The following is a 21,030-nucleotide window of genomic DNA, read 5'->3' as shown; positions in this document are numbered from 1 at the left end:
TTGTTTTATCCTCCAAACAGACCGCTTGAAATGGAGTCCTGAGGTAAATACCCTCAAAACCAATTGTTGGACTTTGCTCTTATGCCATCCTAAGAAGGATTAAAACCACATTTGGGACTACCTGCGGTAAATATTACTCTTACCTTTTATGTGAAGAGACTCTTCACTTTTCCGGAAACAGGCGACGTTTATAGGAATGGACCAATTTCTTTAGGTGCTGGTGCATTTGTTTTATGAATTTGTCTATTTTTAAATTGTCTGTGCACTTTATACATTAAATGTGATATTGCTTTTACTTTCTTATATAGCGCAGCAGATTCCGTTACAGTGTCTTATGTAGCACAGCAGATTCCGTTGCGCTTTACAATAGTAGACAGTGATAAAACAAACTAGGTAAGAGACAGACAGACTTGGAGGTAGGAGGGCCCTGCTGCAAGCTTACAATCTATAGGGATATAGGAGGGAAACACAAGGACAGGCATCAGTAATAGTATAGCAGTCCCACCAAGTTACAAGTCCAGAAGGGAAGCTATATAATACATAAGTACCTCAGAGGGTATATAAATATGATAGGCTTGCCTGAAGAGGTGAGTTTTCAGGGAACACTTGAAAGTTTGGAGGCTAGCGGAGAGTCTTATTGTGCGTGGAAGGGCATTCCATAGGATGGGAGCAGCCCGATGAAAGTCCTGTAATAGTGAATGGGAGCTAGTGATCCGTGCAGAAGAGAGACGCAGATCTTGTGCAGAGCGGAGTGGTCGAGATGGGAGATATTTTGTAATAAGTAAAGAGATATATGCTGGTGCAGTATGGTTAATAGCTTTATATGTGAGTAGAAGTGTTTTATATTGAATACGGTAAGACTAATGCCATCATCAAGAGTACAAATAATATTCCCTTAGGAAAATATACTGTATTTAACAATGTGCAAAATCTTTACTGTAGAGAAAAATAAACTTGATGCATTACGGGAGTGTGATTCCATTTGTCCTCTGAGGTCACCCGTAGTGTCACTGATGAGGTGCAGTCCACATGCTGTAGTCGTCACTATTAAAGCACCTGGGACAAATCTGACAGTGGGACGGCTGAGAAGCTGATTCCTTTTAGTGCCAGTTGTAGCTATTTCAAGGCTCCCTTCTCCTTCTGCTGAGAGCACAGAATACAACCAGACAAGAATAACTTTACTTATTGCAACATGTGCTGAGCTCAAGATGGCTTTTCAGAGTTCACATATGAAATTGCTTTACCCAACATAATGTTTGAAGTTTTTTTCAAGAAGGAGAAACACATTTTCATTGAAAGAGCAATAACTGAATATCGTTTGCAATGCCTCACACACGTACAAGGAACACCAGCCCTGTTCCCGAAGTGAACTGGGATGCAGGACTTAAGGAAATGAACGAAACATGGAAAGGAGCTATTGCTTGTGTCGGGGTTGCCATCTTTTTTATCATGACAATTGGCATTATTTACTGGCAGGTGATGGACCAACCTAACAAAAACTGGATCCTGAAAGGCAAAGTCAGTGGACTCATATGGGAAAGGAACACTCACACACTGATACTGCAGACATTGAGCGAAAACAAAACGTACGTGGAGATAGACGTGGGGAACTTTCCCGACATGGAACAAAATTTTGTGAAAAACTTATGTTGGCTCAATAAGACAGACTTTTGCTATACGTGGGATTCTATTACAGACCTTAAGATTACGCTCGATCGTAATTTCCCAGCTGGTACTGAATGTTACAATATTACTTGGACCCCCATACATTGTGATGTGAGACTAAAGGTATGTAATTAACTAACGGCCTGTCCAATGAATTATTACTGAAAGGTAGTCATGGAGCTATCAAACAGCGTTGGTGGGATTTTCGACTTTTGGGCTATTTTATTTAATGGTTTATCAAGTATATTTATTTATTTAGTAATAGTTACTTATATAGCGCACACATATTCCGCAGCGCTTTACAGAGAATATTTGAACACTGATATCAGTCCCTGCCCCAGTGGAGCTTACAATCTATATTCCCTACCACATTTACAGGCAAACACATTCATTCTAAGAAATAGAAAGAAAGAAAGGGTACACTGCGCTATAACTTGATTAAATATTAATAAAATAACGTTTATAAAAATGCATCAATTAATTAATGTGCCAGTAGTGTGTAAAATGTATAATGACATTTTAATAAAAAGACATATAATGACTATGACAAATATAACGAGAATAGATAAAAAATGTATATAAACGAATACTTAGACAAGGGGACCAATGGTAATGTCAGTCCATACGGTACCGTGTCTGGAGTGCTGTATGCAGGGGGTCCGTTCCTATATTGCCTTTTTGGTGGAGTAAAGAAACTGGAGTCAGCTTAAAGGAATTGTGGCCACCATAAGCCCCTTTCACATTGCAGTTTTAACACGGCATATTGCCGATTTTTAACTGCTTTAAAATGGTACCAGCTGCAATCAATCCACAATCAATTTACCGGTTCCAATATACCGGTATTTTGAAACGTGTTAAAAGCAGGATCCTACACGATTCAGAGCCGTTTTCCCTGCAGCCTGAACAGCTCAGAAACGGTATTTGCTACAAATGATAACCACACTTGATCCCCGCCCACAAGCAGGAAAAAAACATTTAAAATGTCATTGTATGGCTTTCTATGGGGGAAACGGGTTGAATCTGAAGGTACAAAAACAGTATTGAAACTGCAATATACCTTTACAACATGCAATATGAAAGGGGTTTAACTGGCTTATGACCCGTTTTAAGACACGTTTGCAGAAATGGGTTGAAAGCAGGTTTTTGCAATGTGAAACCAGCTAAAGATGTTTAGCCGTTATGTGGACAACATGATAGATGGTTTTGTGAGTCCAAAACATTTGCGGCTGATGCACCTAATAGGTGGACATCAGCCGCAAATGTTTTGATGCATTTTTATAAATGTTATTTTATTAATATTTAATCAACTTATAGCATAGTGTACCCTTTCTTTCTTTCTTTCTTTCTTTCTTTCTATTTCTTTATACTAGGGGTTGACTACCCCTTACACACACTGCAGCTTGACCAAACATCACATATTCCTTGCGGCCCACAACGTGTTGATAATTTATCAACTCCTTTCCGCATTCATTCTAAGGTTAATTTTGTTGGAAGCCAATTAGCCTACCAGTATATTTTTGAAATGTGGGAGGAAACCAGAGTACCCGGAGGAAACCCATGCGAGCATGGGGAGACTATACAAACTCCACACAGTTGGGGCCATAGGGGGAATCGAAACCCAAGTATATGCCCTGCTATGACTTCAAGTATTTCTTTGCACGTTCATCCTTGCTTTTATATAATCAGCAACCGAGTATATGTTATTTCAAAATTCTGAAGCAGCTTTTGGGTTATAATGCAGAAAGCCTAGAGACACTTGTTCCATATGTGGGGAACATAAGTCAAAGCAATTGGGCATTTTTAACCCTTTGAGTGCCAATATCTCTGTGAGACATGTGATTCACAGACCCCCGCACCACCCCCCCTGCGCCCCCCCTCCCTTGATTCACGGCACCCCCGCGCCCCTCCCTCGATTCACGGACCTCCACAACCCCCCCTCCAGCAATTCACTGACCCCGACAACCCCCCTCCCGCAATTTGCGGACCCCCCTTCCCGCGATTCAAGCCCCCCCCCCCGCACCCCCTCCCACGATTTGCGGACCTCCGCCCCCACCCACTTTTGGATTTTGTGTGTGTAGTGCTTTATACTTACCCTCCTCCATCACAATATCCCCGCGATCCACCGATATCCCCGGCAGCAGCGTTCAGTCCACCTCCTCCTCCGGCACTCGCAGCCATCAATGTACGCAATTCGCGTAATGCCGCTGTGGGAGCAGGGAAACCATGTGATGCTCCCCAAGCGGCACTAGGCTGAATTATATACATTGTACATGCGCCGGGGAGTGACTGCGGGAGGAGGGGGACTGAACGCTGCCAGCGGGGACATTGCTGCCGCCGGGGACATCGGTGGATAGCGAGATATTGTGATGGACGCGGTGGAGGAGGGTAAGTATAAAGCACTACACACACACACAAAATCCAAAAGTGTATTATCACGGCAACGGGCACCTTAGGGTACGTTGAAAACGTAGCGTAGCCGGGCGCCGTGATAATACACAAGTGCCAATGTATCTTTATTATTATTATCAGTTATTTATTTATATAGCGCACACATATTCCGCAGTGCTTTACAGAGAATATTTTGAACATTCACACATGTAACCACACACAGACATTCTAGGGTTCATTTTGTGGGAGCCAATTGACCTACCAGTATATTTTTGTATTGTGGGAGGAAACCGGAGTACCCAGAGGAAACCCACGCAAGCACAGGGAGAATATACAAATTCTGCACAGTTAGGGCCATGGTGGGAATCAAACCCATGACCTCGGCCCTGTGATGCAGTAATGCTAACCATTACACTGTCTGTATCTTTAAACCTCTTACCCAAATTAGGGCAGATTAAATAGAGTTTATTCCAATTTGGTTTTGCTTATGATTTTCAGATTTTTTAAATTTATTTCTATTTTATTATGTAAGGGTCCATACACACTGGCTGTCATCGCTGGAGGGAAAGCTGCTCAGTGCAAACACACTGAGCGGCTTTCCCCCTGCCAGGTGCTGTCAGCGGAGGGGGGGTGGCTTTCCATAGTGCAGCAAAGCCTCTCATCTGCTGGTAATACGGAAAGCTGTCCACAAAGCCTCTCATCTGCTGGTAATACCAGCAGATGAGCGGCTTTCCCGGTGATGATGCGGGAGCGTGCAGCAGAGCTCTCCGCTCATTGCAAGGCCATACACACTGGGGGCTTTGAGCTGAAAGCCGCTCAAACTTGGTGTTTTGAGCGGCTTTCAGCTCAAAATCACACAGTGTGTATGGGCCTTTAGGGTTGTTTTAAAGTTTAGATGGATAGAATGAACCAATCTAAGGCCCTTATTCTGATTGACGCGGACTTTACCGCATACTTTCGGATCGCGTGTTTTCGGCGTCTGCGCATGCGTGGAGAACGCATCGCGCATGTGCCACGCCTTGACTCCGTACCAGTTCGGCCAAATCCCGTCCAAAACTGTTCCCCGCAATCAGTCGGGAAATATGGGCGTATTATGGGCGTCATGCGGAATGAGACATGGGCGTAGTTTCAAAGTGGGCAAAACGGGGCGGAAACATGGGCGGATACGGGGGAGTACACTTATGTTGGGGGGCGTACATTCGGATAGCACTCCGAATGCACGCGATCAAAAAGGGCAGAAATGTGCGGTGTCCACAAGTGTACTATTGCTTAGCGGACACCACTCGTTCATGCGGTAGGCGAACGTACGCCTAATGACTACAAGCATTAACACCTGAACCCAATAGAATCGACTCCTTTACTCATTACTCACTAATAGGACGCTTGTCAGTGCTTTAATTGAAACCATTGCACTTCAATTGCTGTAAGGGTTAATGTGTGCAATGCATGTGTTAGGCATGCTTGTAAGGATATATTGGCATCTAATTGATTCCAATTCCAAATAAGAAGTTTTTTATGAGGATAGGTATTTGAATAAGTGGGTCATGTGATGTCTTGCAGAAGATACATAATAGTGGGTTGTTTGGCGTAAATACTCCGCTTACGTGCGGTAGCACCGCTTGGCTCCCGTTCGGATGCGGTATTCCCGAGCATACTCTGTAATACTCTGTAATACCGTGCAGAATCTGAGTGTTTCTCCCGCACACGCATGGTTTGTATGTCGTCCGTAAACACGCCCTGTTCTTAAAGAGTGAGTCCGTCCGAATGCGGAGGACCCGTGGGCGTTTCTACGGACGATGGCCGCACGCGGCAGAACACCGTGGCGTGCGGACCGCACCGTAAGAATGCGGGAATATCCGCACCGATCAGAATAAGGGCCTAAGTATTGTTGTTTCATTAAGATCTCACTCATGTTCTCTTATTTTAACTTTGTGGTGCTGATTTTGATTGTTGCATTTTAGAAAAGCATAAAAGACACCAAAAACTATTCAACAGACTACTGTCTTATATATTGAGCGGGAACATTCTAGAATGATCGCGGAGTGAACATCTAAAAAAGTCTAATTCCTCACCTTCTAGAATAAAGTAGATATTTAGGGGGAAATTTACTAATGGAAATTTGTAAAAAATAGGTGTATTGGTATCCAGAAATACACTTATTTTTGACATTTACTATCCCGAAAATACGCCAATTCGTATTTGTATTGATAGCACATCAATACGAATACGAATTGCTGTATTTTCGGGATAGTAAATGTCAAAAATAAGTGTATTTCTGGATACAAATACACCTATTTTTTTTACAAATTTCCTTTAGTAAATTTCCCCCTTATTATCTCAAGCACTAGAGCTATTTCCAAAAACAAACAAAAAAAAAATATCTACATTTTTCAAATGTCCTTGCCAACAAAACAATTTTTTTTGTTAGGCTGTTTTATTTATAGCGAAGCTAAGAACAAGTGTTGGCTTCGTTGCTATATGTTGCAGCCTAAAAGGGCTCATATTCAAGCAAGGACATAAACTATGTTTGTGAGCAGAGTTTAATCAGAGTTAAAATTTAAAATGATTCAAACAAAAGCAGGGAACAGAGCAGAAAATGGGGTCAATCCAATTGTCCATGATGATTTTGGGGGCGTGAGTCATTGCGGCAGCACTTTACGGTGGCCCAGATTTACACAAATGTGGGGCCGCTTTCAGACAGCAAAAGTTGCAAATTTGGGTGCCCTTACCGACGTTAAAACACAGCGGCAACAGCACATCACACTTCGCGGACAATGGGATTGACTCCTATGTAGACCCTGTGGACATAGGCAAAACTAAAAAGTTGGTAATGGGTGGTGCCAGTTGCAAATTTTCAATTTTTGAAAGAAAGAAATTGTGCGCGCCATGGTCTCACTGCATAGGGTGTGGCTTTGCTGCATGGGGCATGGTCTTAATACATAGTATGTATCTAATGTAGTGTCTAATTTATAAATCAGGGATTTTTATATTATTAGGCATGTTGATTCTAGCATACCTGGGAGCTTAACAATTCTAAAATTGTATTTAGGATGAGAAGAATGTTTTGTCACTTGGTGGTGCACCAATCGTAAGAAAAACACGATGTTAAAATATACCTTTTATTAGGTTATTTATTAAAAACTGCGAAATATAACAAACAACATATAACATCAAACACAAGTGAGTACAGTGCAAATTTAAAATGGTCAGAGGTTCAGAAGTAACAAGGCACAATGACCTTGATATTATCAATCAATGATGTTCTCTTATTACAAATAACCATGATCATCCTTGACCTTTTCTATTAGAGGGGAGGTGATCAGACCTATCTACGATGTATTGTATTATATACTGTATATATATATATATATATATATATATACACACATATTGAGGGTATTAGATTTAATAGAGGTAGCTTTTACTGTGTTGTTACGTATTTCTGAAGAGCAGACGGAGGAGAGACAGGATTGGGATGAATGGAATCTAGTATTATTATGGGAACAGATGGGGGAGAGGCACAATTGGGATAGAAGAAAAGGTATGGTAATATATTTAAAATTAATACATTTTTATAGATAGAGCACAAGCATTGAGTTTTCATTTATAGTATTTCTATAGATTGAGCGCAAATTTTGAAAAAAAAAAAAAAATTTTTGCCGACCAGGAGTTTGAAAGATTCAATATGGTGGTTCAGCAAGAAGGCTAGGCCATTATCCTTCCCCTCCTGATTTTAATCACTGTTGATTGATAAATTGCATAACTAGATGATCAGATTACGTTAAATGTTCCTACTGGTGTTTTTGAAGCCGCCGGTTTATCTGTCAAAAAAATGACTTCCAAACAAGTTCTAAATCTTAATACATAGTATGTATCTAATGTAGTGTCTAATTTATAAATCAGGGATTATTATATTATTAGGCATGTTGATTCGAGCATACCTGGGAGCTTAACAATTCTAAAATTGGCAGCGGTATAGCGAGGGGGGTGGGGGGGGGGGGCAACAATTATACCTGCAGAAGAATTCTTAAAAATCAGAGCCTATCTGAGAGGGGAGCCAGTCAATATAGGACTGATTAATGGTTTTTTTTTGCTAGGGTCTGAGAGCAGATGAGCTGGGGGGGGGGGGGGGCAGCCCAAGAGGCAGGTGGTCACATGGGTCATGGCTGTCTACAACCCAGAATGTGCACATCAGTCCTCCAACTCTCCCATAGCAAGGGATGTACACCTTATTGCTGTGATTTACAAAAACACTACTTTCCTACTTTGTAAGGCTCCTCGCAGGAGAAGCCCAGAGAGAAGACAGTGCAGGGAACTTCAGAGGGCAGCAGGGAACTTCAGGGGGCAGCAGGGAACTTCAGGGGGCAGGGCCCCACCCCAACATAGGGAAACCTCTGCTATGATGGTCAAAGCTAAATTACACAATCCAGTAATATGGCCCCACTCTCTTCCAACAGCTCACACGATTACTGGTACGTAGCATACAATGTATGTATTCACCTTGAAATCCAGTTGTCCAACCGGTAAGACCTGGTGGCTGCGGCCCGCCACATAAGTTTGGGTTCTAGCATAGGAGCCTTTGTGCAGACTCCTTTCGGCCAACTGAGTCATGTTGAATGGGATCCGCTTGGCCACTATGTGTGGCCCCAACCTAAAACATGTAAATGTAATTAAAACATCTCCCCATCTCCTTAAACGTTCTTTAAAGTGTTACTGTATGAACTATATTTGCAACATACTGTACTAAAATGATGGGTGCTTTGCAAAAAAGTGGGAAACCCCTTTATATTTTGCCTCAATTATATACATGCACCACATCTTCTTTATCAGTAAGTATTAGTTGTAATTTATTTAGCAAATTCAGCATCTTAACACTTTGCTTGAAAAAGTTCATGGGAGAAATTCCTGGCTCATTCCTGAGGAAGAATCCTCTAATTTTAAACCTGGAAATGTAACACTTCCTGGTTCAGTTTCATTACTGCACATCAACACCTTCAGTGAGGAACATAGTCTATAACTAGTATCCATCTACACTAGAACTGGGCTGACAGCTTGTGACCCAAGAGACATGGAGGTTTATGATATAAGGGGTTTATTTACTGAGCCTAGGATGGAGATAAGTGGATGGAGATAAAGTCCTAACCAACCAGCTCCTAACTGACATTTTTCAAACACATCCTATAACATGGCAGTTACACAGAACACAATTCCACTGCTCCACAGTCTAGTATCGGTGTGCTTTACACAACACCATATAACGCTTGGCATTGGTGATGTCAAGCATGCATCTGTCATGAAAACCAATTCCATTAAGCTCATGCTCCACAGTTTTTGTATTTACATTAATGCCAGTGGAGTTTTGGAACTCTTCAACTATGGAATAATGCGACTTTTATGCACCATGCTTCTTAGCAGTCATTGATTTTAAGTGGTCTTCCGCTTCATGGCCAAGTTGCTGTTGTTCCTAAATGTGTCCACTTTCTAATAATGTCACTTGACTGTGGAATATCCAGCAGGGAGAAAATTTCACTAACCCACTTATTGCAAAGATGGCATCCTATCACAATACCACACAAAGGGGCATCCTGTCACAGTACCACACAAAGGGAGTATCCTATCATAATACCACACAAAGGGAGTATCCTATCACAATACCACACAAAGGGAGCATCCTGTCACAGTACCACACAAAGGGAGTATCCAATAATAATACCACACAAAGGTGGCATCATATCACAGTACCTCACAAAGGGGGCATCCTGTCACAGTACCACACAAAGGGAGTATCCTATCATAATACCACACAAAGGGGGCATCCTGTCACAGTACCACACAAAGGGAGTATCCTATCATAATACCACACAAAGGTGGCATCATATCACAGTACCTCATAAAGGGGGCATCCTGTCACAGTACCACACAGAGGTGGCATCATATCACAGTACCTCATAAAGGGGGCATCCTGTCACAGTACCACACAAAGGGAGTATCCTATCACAGTACCACACAAAGGTGGCATCCTATCACAGTACCACACAGAGGTGGCATACCATCACAGTACCACATAAAGGTGGCATCCTATCACAGTACCACACAAAGGTGACATCCTATCACAGTGCCACACAGAGGTGGCATACCATCACAGTACCACACAAAGGAAGTATCCTATCACAGTACCACACAGAGGTGGCATCCTATCACAGTACCACACAGAGGTGGCATCCTATCACAGTACCACACAGAGGTGGCATCCTATCACAGTACCACACAAAGGTGGCATCCTATCACAGTACCACACAAAGGGGGCATCCCATCACAGTACCACACAACGGGAGTATCCTATCACAGTACCACACAGAGGTGGCATCCCATCACAGTACCACACAAAGGGGGCATCTTGTCACAGTACCACACAAAGGGGGCATCTTATCACAGTACCACACAAAGGTGGCATCCTATCACAGTACCACACAAAGGGGGCATCCCATCACAGTACCACACAACGGGAGTATCCTATCACAGTACCACACAGAGGTGGCATCCCATCACAGTACCACACAAAGGGGGCATCTTGTCACAGTACCACACAAAGGGGGCATCTTATCACAGTACCACACAAAGGTGGCATCCCATCACAGTACCACACATGGTATTACAAATGTTTGCAAATGGAGACTGCATGACTAGGTGCTTGATTTTATACACCTAGGCAACAGTTACACTTGAATCAATAATTAATAGGTTTGGCCAAATACCTTTGTTCATATATTGCATACAAAATTGCATGTATGTTTTTATGTGTTAACCCCCCACCCATGCAATATGTTGCAGTCGCTGGAGTACACAGGAAGCAGCCACCACTTTTTTAGCAATGCAGTATGGCCAGGAAGTGAGACACTGAACCATCACAGTTGCAAACAGGATTGTAGGTGTAGAATGCGACTGTCAATCAATTTCTGAATTAATACTCTCTGTGACCGCCGGCTGCAGTGTAGATCAAATATTATAACTTAATGGCAAAACCACTGGATTTGTGTACAGGCCCCATGACAACAGGAGGCACATTTTTGGGATTTATAATATCTTATAATGGCTCATAATGACCCCTGCCACAAGGTACGTTTCTGTGAAATCCATACACCGAAAGGATGGCTACTGTACCTATTGCAGCTTTCTGAAATGAATGCAGTGACCTTATCCACAAGTAACATAAGGAGGGTTTGGGATTACATGTTTAGTATTCCCCAAGGTACCAAAGCTCACTGGAAAGTTGCTGCAGAACCACTTATGGAAAATGATCCGTTTTATTTTGACACCCTCTGAAAATACTGTGCTAGTCAATGGTGTGCTATGTAATTAATAGAGAGCGAGTTCCTTGCTGGGATATTCAGTTCCTAATAACTTACTCCATTCGCTGGCAGAGGTCTCTTCCATATTTTCTCTCTAGTGGCCAGACTAAATTTAGGGCCCATATTGATGGGTGGTGAAAAACAACACTGCTTAATGTGTAAACCAGGCATGTCCAAACTATGGCCCTCCAGCTGTCCTGAAACTACAAGTCCCATCATGCCTTGCCACAGTTTTGCTACTAGGGAATGCTAAAATGATCAGAATCAGCTTTATTGGCCAGGTATACTCACATATACTAGGAATTTGATTTGGATTGCTGTGCAAGAGTCAGTTAGGTACAGTGACAGTACAGATATACATAACACATACAGGTATATGCTAGATGTAATACAACAATATTCCAATTCACGCTTATAAAAGTAGTTAGTGTAATTTTTACAGCAGTCTATACACTTAAATCCCTTGAAGGAGGGGAAAAGGAAATAACATGTAAAACAGTATTGACGCTAGTAACAAATGTCCATAATAGTTTCCGATAATGTAAATTTTCCAAATATCCAGAGTACGAAGCAGAAGTCTTATCCGGTGTTTTTTTTATTGAAAAGTCTTAAATATGAGCTGGCACAAGCCAACAGTTTTTCATGGTCAAGAAGAGGTACAGTACTCAATGCGTTTCTTCCTTAAAAGAACTTCATCAGGGGTAACAGATTCCTTTCCCCATATGGGCAGACAAAGCTTATAGGGGTAATGAGTGTAAAAAAATGAAAAAAGGCCCTTCAAATTGACCTCATAAAGTAGAACCTGTTCTCTCCGAGTCTGAAGCAGGAGGCTCTGTAGGTGGGGGGTGTGTGTTCCGTGAGGAGGCCTGGTCAAGATGGTGTTACACCTGGAGCTGGTGCAGTCTGCCGAATCCGCTCATTGCCGGGGACCATGCTGTGCCAGTGGACTTATGGGGCGGGGGGTAGTTGCCACCTCTGGGTGACATGCCAGGGGCCATGGTGCTGATATGCCTCCTGTCCCCCAGCGATGTGCATGTGTGTGTGTGTGTGTGTGGTGGTTCCCTGTGCTTGGACCCCCTCACCCCTCACTATCCATCCTGTGCCGGGCCCTCTATGGCACCTCCCGTTAATGGAGAGAAGGAGCTGGTGAACTTTCCTCATCTGGGGAGCCGATGGTGCTGCCGGGTGGAAGGGGGAGGGCGCAGCGCTGCCCGCTTCCGGCCGGGTGTCGCTGTATCCTGCTGCCACCACCATGCTACTCTGGAGGCCGGGGATGGTTTAGCTCCGTGGGAGATCAGAGCTCCACGTATATGCGACCATCTCTGGCCTCCACTGGATTTCAGACATCCAGCATGGCATGCTGGGATGTGTAGTTTCACAACAGCTGGAGGGCCATAGTTTGGACATGCCTGGGGGATGATTTTAACCCACTTGGTGAGGGTTGAATTCGCTACCCCGTCCTATATTTGGGGTTTGAGAATGCGTGAATATGCGCATGTGCAAACCCCCGGAGAGAACGCCTTTGGCGAGTTTCACATTCAGGGGGGCGTTCGCTCAATAGTGGGTGGACAGGGGGCGGAAGAAGGGGAACGCCAATCTTTTTATGGGCATGTCTATAGAAACGCTGGGTGTACCCCTGCAAAAGCAGGTGTGTCTATGCCTGCTTGGGGCGGGCGGCTGACGTCACATGACACAGGGCGGCGTTTAGTGAATATACACAGTCTAGCGAGCAGGACTGAATCAGGCCCCAAATTTTGTAGTTTGACTCGCTTTAGCAGAGTGTAAGTGGTATGTTAATTAATGCGCAGTGCTCCTATAGAGTTCCATTGTAATTAGCCAAACAGTAAAGTTTCTGATTGTTTTCTGCATTTCACAGCTGTTAATGGGCTTCGAGAACAACATAAAACACTTTGAAATTACCCTGCTTTTATCTATCAGCTGCATGTTCAAAAACTTTATGAATACAACCCCTCAACATATCTTTTGCCCATCGATTAGCCCATTCATCTTTCTCAGAGGAGGCTCAGCCTCAAAGTAGTTTGTCCAGGGAGTCAAGACCTTTATAAAATGAGCTGGTGGCCAAACCTGTTGTTATGACTCTGGAGGGTAACACCAAACTCCTAAACTCTATTTCCTTTCCCCAAGGCCAGTGGACACGTTCAGTGCTAATCTTCACCTCTATCAGCCGTGTTCGAAGAAGCTGGTTATGCCGGCTCCAACCCCAATGTCGCCAGGCCTTACATGGGACAACGTGTCCACCGAGGGGGAGAGAGAGCACAAGAGGAACGCTAACTAAAGAGACAAACAGGATGGGGTACCCCCAGAGTCTACCAAAGTGCAGGGATTATTCCCCACGGGTGCAACAATGCACTAAGGTGGTGAATACACAATACAACTCCAGACTACTGCACAGGGAAGGAATTACCCCTAGAGGGCAAGCCTGACCCCCAGTGCAAGCTGCTGCTACAATGCAGAGATGGTACAGGACAATATAATAATAAAATAAGCAGTTGCAGGGAGAAACCCCTGACTTATCTGGAATGATGGTATTACAGCAGACAGATCTCAGGAGACTGCAGCGCAGGCAGGACTGCTGACTGGGACCAGGAACACAGACATTGTAGCACAAGTAAGGCTTGGGGCTCAGGACGCTCAGCAGGAGTGCTTGCTGGAATACACAGGACTGTATCAGGGTTAAGACAGGACTCAGACCAGGCTCAGACAAGACTAGAGAGAACTCCACTAGGAACTATAACCGGCATGGTAGTGCTGGGGACAATGCCTTAAGAAGGGCTCAGGTGATCAACACACCTGTGACAGATCCAGACCAACTGCCAAGCTGGGATAATGAGGTCATTAACTCTCAGACTTGTGCATAAATCAGCTCACAGGAGATTGAGCTGCAATGGCACAGACCTACCACCGGAGGCCACCAGAGAGTCAAATACCTGGCAAAACCACAGAACTGACATTACAGAACTGAGACATTATTAATGGCTCCTAATACCTGTCCTCAAGATCTCCCAACAGTTCATAGTTTTTTCAGGAAACCTTCAGTAGAAATTAATGCAGCATGTTTGAAAATGTGACAGTTAGTAATGACTGCAGCTGTGCAGCAGCTAGGGAACTTAGAAAGTGTGGACCTTTTTGTAGATCTCGAGGACCGTTTAGGCCACCCCTGATGTAGACTGTATTAATTGTAGCAGTCAAAGATGGAGTGAGAAGATTTCCATAGCAAGGCACTGTGACACTTTGCAGAGTTTAAACTATGCCTAAATTACTTTTGAGTTGAGCAGAACGCATGAGGGTTGAGTTGGGAAAGTATAGAATATCAAGGAGAATCCTAAAGTTGAATTCCTCTAATTGAGAATATCCTATGTTTAACAGCAGAATAATGTATTTAATAATTAAAATCTTTTTGTGGGCTATGTTCAATCTTTCTGGCCTTAGAGAATGTGTGCTATAATAGGAATTATTGTGTTTACGATTATCTGTGTGAGAACTTCAATGCGCTACTTTATGTTAAATCTTTTGCACTCTACTAAGTAGTCATGCGGATTGTTAAATCTTACTAATCCTCTCTGGAGACAAAACCGATTTAATGGGTACAGAGGATTTGCGTTTAGGCTGACAGGCAGCACAACTGAGAAATTCCGATGAACTTAATAAAGTATGTGACTAAAGCAAAGGCCAAGATAACACTGTGTGAGAATGAGTGCAGAGAATTACAGTAAACAATAAAGTTATTTAACTTTGTATTAGATTCATAAATGTAAGATAATTGTATCTCCGTTCAGTGTGACACATTGCGAAGATAACCTCTTAACCATCCAGGGCCTGCAAAAAAAAAAAAAGGGGGGAGGGGAATGTATCAAGCCTAGAATAATGAGATAAAGTACCAACCAACCAACTTACTTTTGTCATTTACTGTTGGCCAGTTGGGACATGGCAGTGCATACACTACCAGAGGCGGCTGGCACATAATTGGGCATGTTGGAGCATTTTTATTGCAGAGCCCTCCGATCATCGCTGTTGGTTGGTGGGTATGTAATACCCCTTTCATCAGAAAAAAAGACCCGGTAATTTCCTGGCTCTTGCCGAGTTGACCCAGGTTTTTTTTCTGTCTGAAAGGGTCAAGATCCTCACCTCAAGGGGCATTGTATTGTGTGTACCCAGCAACAGGTAGCCAATAAACTAAAAGCTCTCTGCAAGTACTACAACAAAGTTTGTGACAATAACAGGAGGAAAAGTGGTGCTGGGAGGATGAAAGTCTCCCTGCCTGCCCAAGAACTTTTGTGGAGGGGAGGAGGGCTCCCCGGGACCCAGGCAGCACAAGCTGCCCTGCCCCCAGAGCCAGCAGGGGACCGGGTATAGTCACTGCTCCCGATCATGCATATGTAATGATCGGGTGCAGTGAATATATGAATATCTAATGAGCGGCTCGGCTCCCGGCCCCCTGCTGGCTGCTCTGTGTAAAAAAAAAATATATATATATATTCATGTGCAATAAGCACATGAATAAAAATAGCATGCCCTTTCACAGAATAAAATTCCTTATTTTTTTACACCAAAATTAAAACAAAAAAACTTTTATTTAAAAAGTTCACATTCCACTTCTCCATGAAAAGATGGAGAATTGCTAGACGGAGAGACACGGCGAAAAGATCACTCAGAAAGACGGCGAGAAGTGCACGTTGAATAGGGTTGTTCGCTTTTTAAGAGCAAAAGTCTCCGTCCAACGCGAGAAAAGCACAAACTTGCCATAAAACACGGCAAATTTTTCTCATTGAATACTGCCCTTTGTTACAAAAACAGTTTACTGCCGGCTGAAAAGGTGGGGCTGCTGGACAGTTATCACACTTGTGTGTGCCCTATACTCTAGTGTATTGCAATAGTTCAGTGCATATATGTTTACACTTTATATTTTAAAAGGGTATGTGCTATTTATATCCAAAAAAAGAATAGTCTTTAAACTGGAAAAAAAAAATGATATTTAAACTAGAGATGAGCGGGTTCGGATCCTAGAGATCCGACCCCCCACGAACTTACCTGATCCGAGACTGGATCCGAGGAGTTCGCTGGTTCCCGCCATCTTTCCGAGTCCAAATCGAGGCTAAAACGTCATCATCCCGTATCGGATTCTCGCGAGACCTGGGGATATATAGTCCCCGGCATTCGGCGCCATTTTCAAACAAGCTGGTGATTTCAGACAGCACAGATGTGTCCATGCTGTCTGCTGAGGGGTGTAAGGGGGAAACCTGCTGGGGGGGGGGGGGTTAATGCATAGAGGGGGCTGCTAGTGCTACAGAGGGGGCTGCATTATTTTAGTTAAAAAAAAATTCAAAGCAAAAAAAAAAGTTTTTTTTAACTACTGCTGCCAGTGCCCAGGGTGTCTGCATGTGTGCTGCATCAGTCCAGGGGTGCCCACATGTGTACTGTATCTATCCAGGGGTGCCCACATGTGTGCTGTATTTGTCCAGGGGTGCCCACATTTGTGCTGTATCAGTCCAGGGGTGCCCACATGTGTGCTGTATTTGTCCAGGGGTGCCCGCATGTGTACTGTATCCATCCAGGGGTGCCCACATGTGTGCTGTATTTGTCCAGGAGTGCCCACATGTGTGCTGTATCAGTCCAGGGGTGCCCGTATGTGTACTGTATCCATCCAGGGGTGCCCACATGTGTGCTGTATCAGTCATGGGGTGCCCGCATGTGTGCCATATAATTCCATGGGTGCCCCCATGTGTCCTGTATCAGTCCTGGGGTGCCCGCATATGTGCCGTATAATTCCAGGGGTGCCCCCATGTGTCCCGTATCCGACCTGGGGAGCTGCCCCTTTTTTTAAAATGAAAATAAAAATAAGGGTTTTTGTTTTACTGCAAGGGCTGTTAAATGCGCTGTAGTCCAGGGGTGAGCCAAGAGTGCTGTATAATTCATGGGGTATTGCTAAGTCTGCCGTATAATTCCAGGTGTGCTGCTCTTTTTTATAATTAAAAGAATACAAATTTTTATTTTTAAAAATGTGTGCCATATAATTTCATGCCTGACGCCATGTGTGCCGTATCAGTCCAGGGGTGCCATCATCTGTGCCGTATAATTCCATGTGTGCTGTATCAGGTCATGGATGCCCGCATGTTTGACGCATAATTTCTGGGGTGAGCCAAGTGTGTCATATAATTCATGGGTTGCTGCAAAGTCTGCTGTATAATTCACCGGTTGCTGCTAAGTGTGCCGTCACAGTCCAGTGGTGATGCTAAGTGTGCCGTATCAGTCCAGGGGTGAGCCAAGTGTGCTGTATAATTTATGGGGTGCTGCTAAGTCTGCTGTATCAATCCAGGGGTGCTGCCATTTTTTTTATTAAAATAATAACTCTTTTTACTGCAGGAGTGTCACTATGGCCCTTATTCTGATCGGTGCGTACGTTCGCGAATTCTTTCGGTGCGGTCCGCACGCCACGCTGTGCGGTGGCGTACGGCTAACGTCCGTAGAAACGCCCACGTGTCCTCCGCATTCGGACGGACTCACTCTTTAAGAACAGGGCGTGTTTACGGACGACATACAAACCGTGCGTGTGCGGTGGAAACGCACAGATTCTTGCACGGTCTTCCCGCACAAGCACGGTCTTACCGGGTCAGAACGTACAGGAAGCTGTCCGTACGCCCAGATGCGGAGTATTCACGCTCAATCCCACACTTTTTTACTGAGTACACACAGCGATCACATGACCCACTTAGGCAATTAGGCAACCTCCTGAAAAAGGGATTGTTATCAATTTCAATCAATTAAATGCTCATCTATACTGACCCACATTCCTACTACATTCATGACACACATTAACCCTTACAGCATGTGACCCTAACATACATCTATATACACTATTTACATTTTGCTTATTTAAAAGATTTTAAACAAGTTACACATATACTTTAGCATGTTAGAAAAAAACACTGACAACTTTGAACTTTAAATAACTATTTATTAAAAAACAACTGTCCACAAAAACGTAATTAATTATCGGCATCAATTATGCGGTCCATTTCCGCCAACATCTGGCGCATCAGGCCTCGCAGTCTAAGGAGGGCCCCACGGCGACCCTCCTCTGCTTGGGCAGGCTCATCTGTGGAGGAAATTCAAATTGAAAAATGACTAATGATATTCATGCATACATTTAACATAGTCAAACCTACATTTTAAACATGCACCGTGACAGGTGTGTGTGTATATATATATATATATATATATATATATATATATATATATATATATATATATACACACATATATAACTATATATATGAGACATACACCTATACATACATGCATACATACTACATGGAAAGCCTGATTTTGGCCCTCTACCCTTTACTCTGTCGAACACCTCACAGTCATACTGCTCCTTCTCAATCCAAACCCACCCATGACTAAGCTCTGAGAAGCATGTCACGCGCTGCACCAATCACAATTCTGCAAACAAAGTTCAGTGTCTGTTATATGATGGAGCCTGGCAGGGGAGTTACACAACTCTCAGGAATGCTCAGTACATTTGTGCAATCAAGCATGGCTTGCCTGCTGATGGTCTGCTCCAGAAATCATTGTCAGAATGCCAGTTAGGGGAAGCTGCAGCACTAACCCAATCCCATGATCAAAAGCATTACTAAGACCAAATCAACACACAATTATGGTGCAAAACATACATGCAGACCGCTAGAGGAGGGCCCAGGGGCACTGACCACTTGTTACTCCAGTCTAAGCCACGCCTGTCCATACTCCATTTATGCCATACTGAATCTAGTTTACAAAGATCAATCACCAGTAAACTCTACTCACCTATATGAGGCTACAGATTGTATGCAAGCAGCAGGGACATGTAACCCTTACATGAGCAAATCATCACTTTCTTCCTGGATACAGATTAACTACACAGGTTCAGTGGCACTTAAAATCGACCTGACAGCCATCCGCACAACCTGTGTCATTAATATGTGTCCAGGATGAAAGGGATGGTTTGGCCACCCTATCTAACCCCAAAGTGTGTCTGTTGCTATCCAGTTTGTTTTATCACTTTATAGTATTGCAAAAAACAATTGAATCACCAGTGCTACAAAGCAAATAGAAGATGACAAAAGGAATAATGAATCTTTATGTATACATACCACTTTCCTCCGCCTGCGCCACCTCACAGGCCTCCTCATCCTCCTCTTCTTGGTGGTCCTCCTCCTGTGGCACCACCTCCTCTTCAGCTGGTACCACCTCTTCCTCCACCAGCTCCTCCTCCTGTGGCACCACCTCCTCCTCCACAAGCTCCTCCTCCTGTGGCACCACCTCCTCGGCCATCTCGGCAGTGCCCTCCTCCTGGGCCTGCGACGCCTCTGCCTGCTCCCGGGCCTGTCTTGCTCGATCACGTGCTGTGTTTGGGAAAAGTAAAAAAAGTGCCAATTAGTGGTAATTTGTATTAAGCCTTATCAACCTATAAATGCAAAGGTTATAAGTACAGATAATTGTACAGGCAAACAGCTCCTTAGTGGCCTTTACAAAACACAGCCTGTAACATGGCAGGTATGCTGTGACATTTGGGCCATTGTAAGCATCACAAGCATTAATCCTCCCCAATAACATATTTTATGACCATTACAGGGTGTCAAACAGGAAGTAGCACTCATATATTGTATGCCATGTTTAACTCATGATCAGGCTGGTGACCTTAGTGGATTAAATAATGTCAGGTAAGCAATCATGTCCAAATCCCCATTTACTGTCGAAATACTCACATCTAGCAATGCTGGCCCTTATTTGCTGAAGCTTGTCTGGCTCCCTGCGCCTCAGGTCGGACCACCGCCGCTCCAGCTGAGCGATGGTCCGCCGCACCTGGGTGCGTGCGAATATACGGCGGCGGGCCACCGCATAGGCATTGCGTTTTTGCCTATTGGTAATAAATGGGCCCGCCCGCCCCAGCCTGGTCTCCATAACGGAGACCAGTGTTCTCAGCTCCGCTGGTGAGAATGGGGCTGCTCTCCCATAGGCCGCCATCTTAGCAATGGCACAAATCAAACAATCATGTGCTATCATTGGTTGATCAGAGTGATATTTGGTATTAACTTTATTGTTCATTTTTACACTAACAGCGTGTATGCGCCCGAACAGACGGCTAACCCATTGCATCGCACACCCATCCTAAACAGACAGTGTAAAATAAGATGGAAACACATTATATATAATCTATAACATTCACCAAACATGGGTATAAGCAACAGGTGAAATAGTCTGCATCACTAGACACTTACACCTAACTCCACAAGGTACTAAACAGCTATTTTATAATGAAAGCTATGCAGCAGAAACATAGCAAATAGTGGCAGAGCTTTTCCCAAAATTAGGCCATGCTGCCATGTGTACACTTACCTTCTACTGGCCCATACTACAGAGGTGGAATGAAAAGTAGCTAGCATCCAGCCTGAATTTGGAGTGCTTTCACATGTGATTTGGATGCTAGCACTGATTACTTGTGGCTAAGTGGTGGACTGGATTTACATATGGAATGGGTAGTGTCAGTTGTACTACATCCCAAACAAGTGCACAGTACAGATGTACAATCAAATATACATTTCATGTGTGACCTCAGTTTTATTTGATC

The 21,030-nt window shown here is 43.7% G+C and overlaps 1 protein-coding gene across 1 annotated transcript in view; it reads left to right on the top strand.

The window, feature by feature from the left end:
- Positions 1 to 1,136: 1,136 nt before the first annotated feature.
- Positions 1,137 to 21,030, top strand: part of LOC146046148 (SITS-binding protein-like) — a 91,370-nt gene continuing 71,476 nt past the window's right edge. The window contains exon 1 of the mRNA XM_083165360.1: positions 1,137 to 1,788. Coding sequence (XP_083021486.1) covers positions 1,324 to 1,788 — 465 coding nt within the window. The 5' untranslated portion in view covers positions 1,137 to 1,323. The remainder of the gene's footprint in view (positions 1,789 to 21,030) is intronic.

Source organism: Crinia signifera, chromosome 11, assembly GCF_055691185.1.
Source record: "Crinia signifera chromosome 11, ASM5569118v1, whole genome shotgun sequence".
Lineage (NCBI taxonomy): Eukaryota > Metazoa > Chordata > Amphibia > Anura > Myobatrachidae > Crinia > Crinia signifera.
The sequence above is the reverse complement of the archived record's forward strand: the minus strand, read 5'-3'. Positions and strand labels throughout refer to the sequence as shown.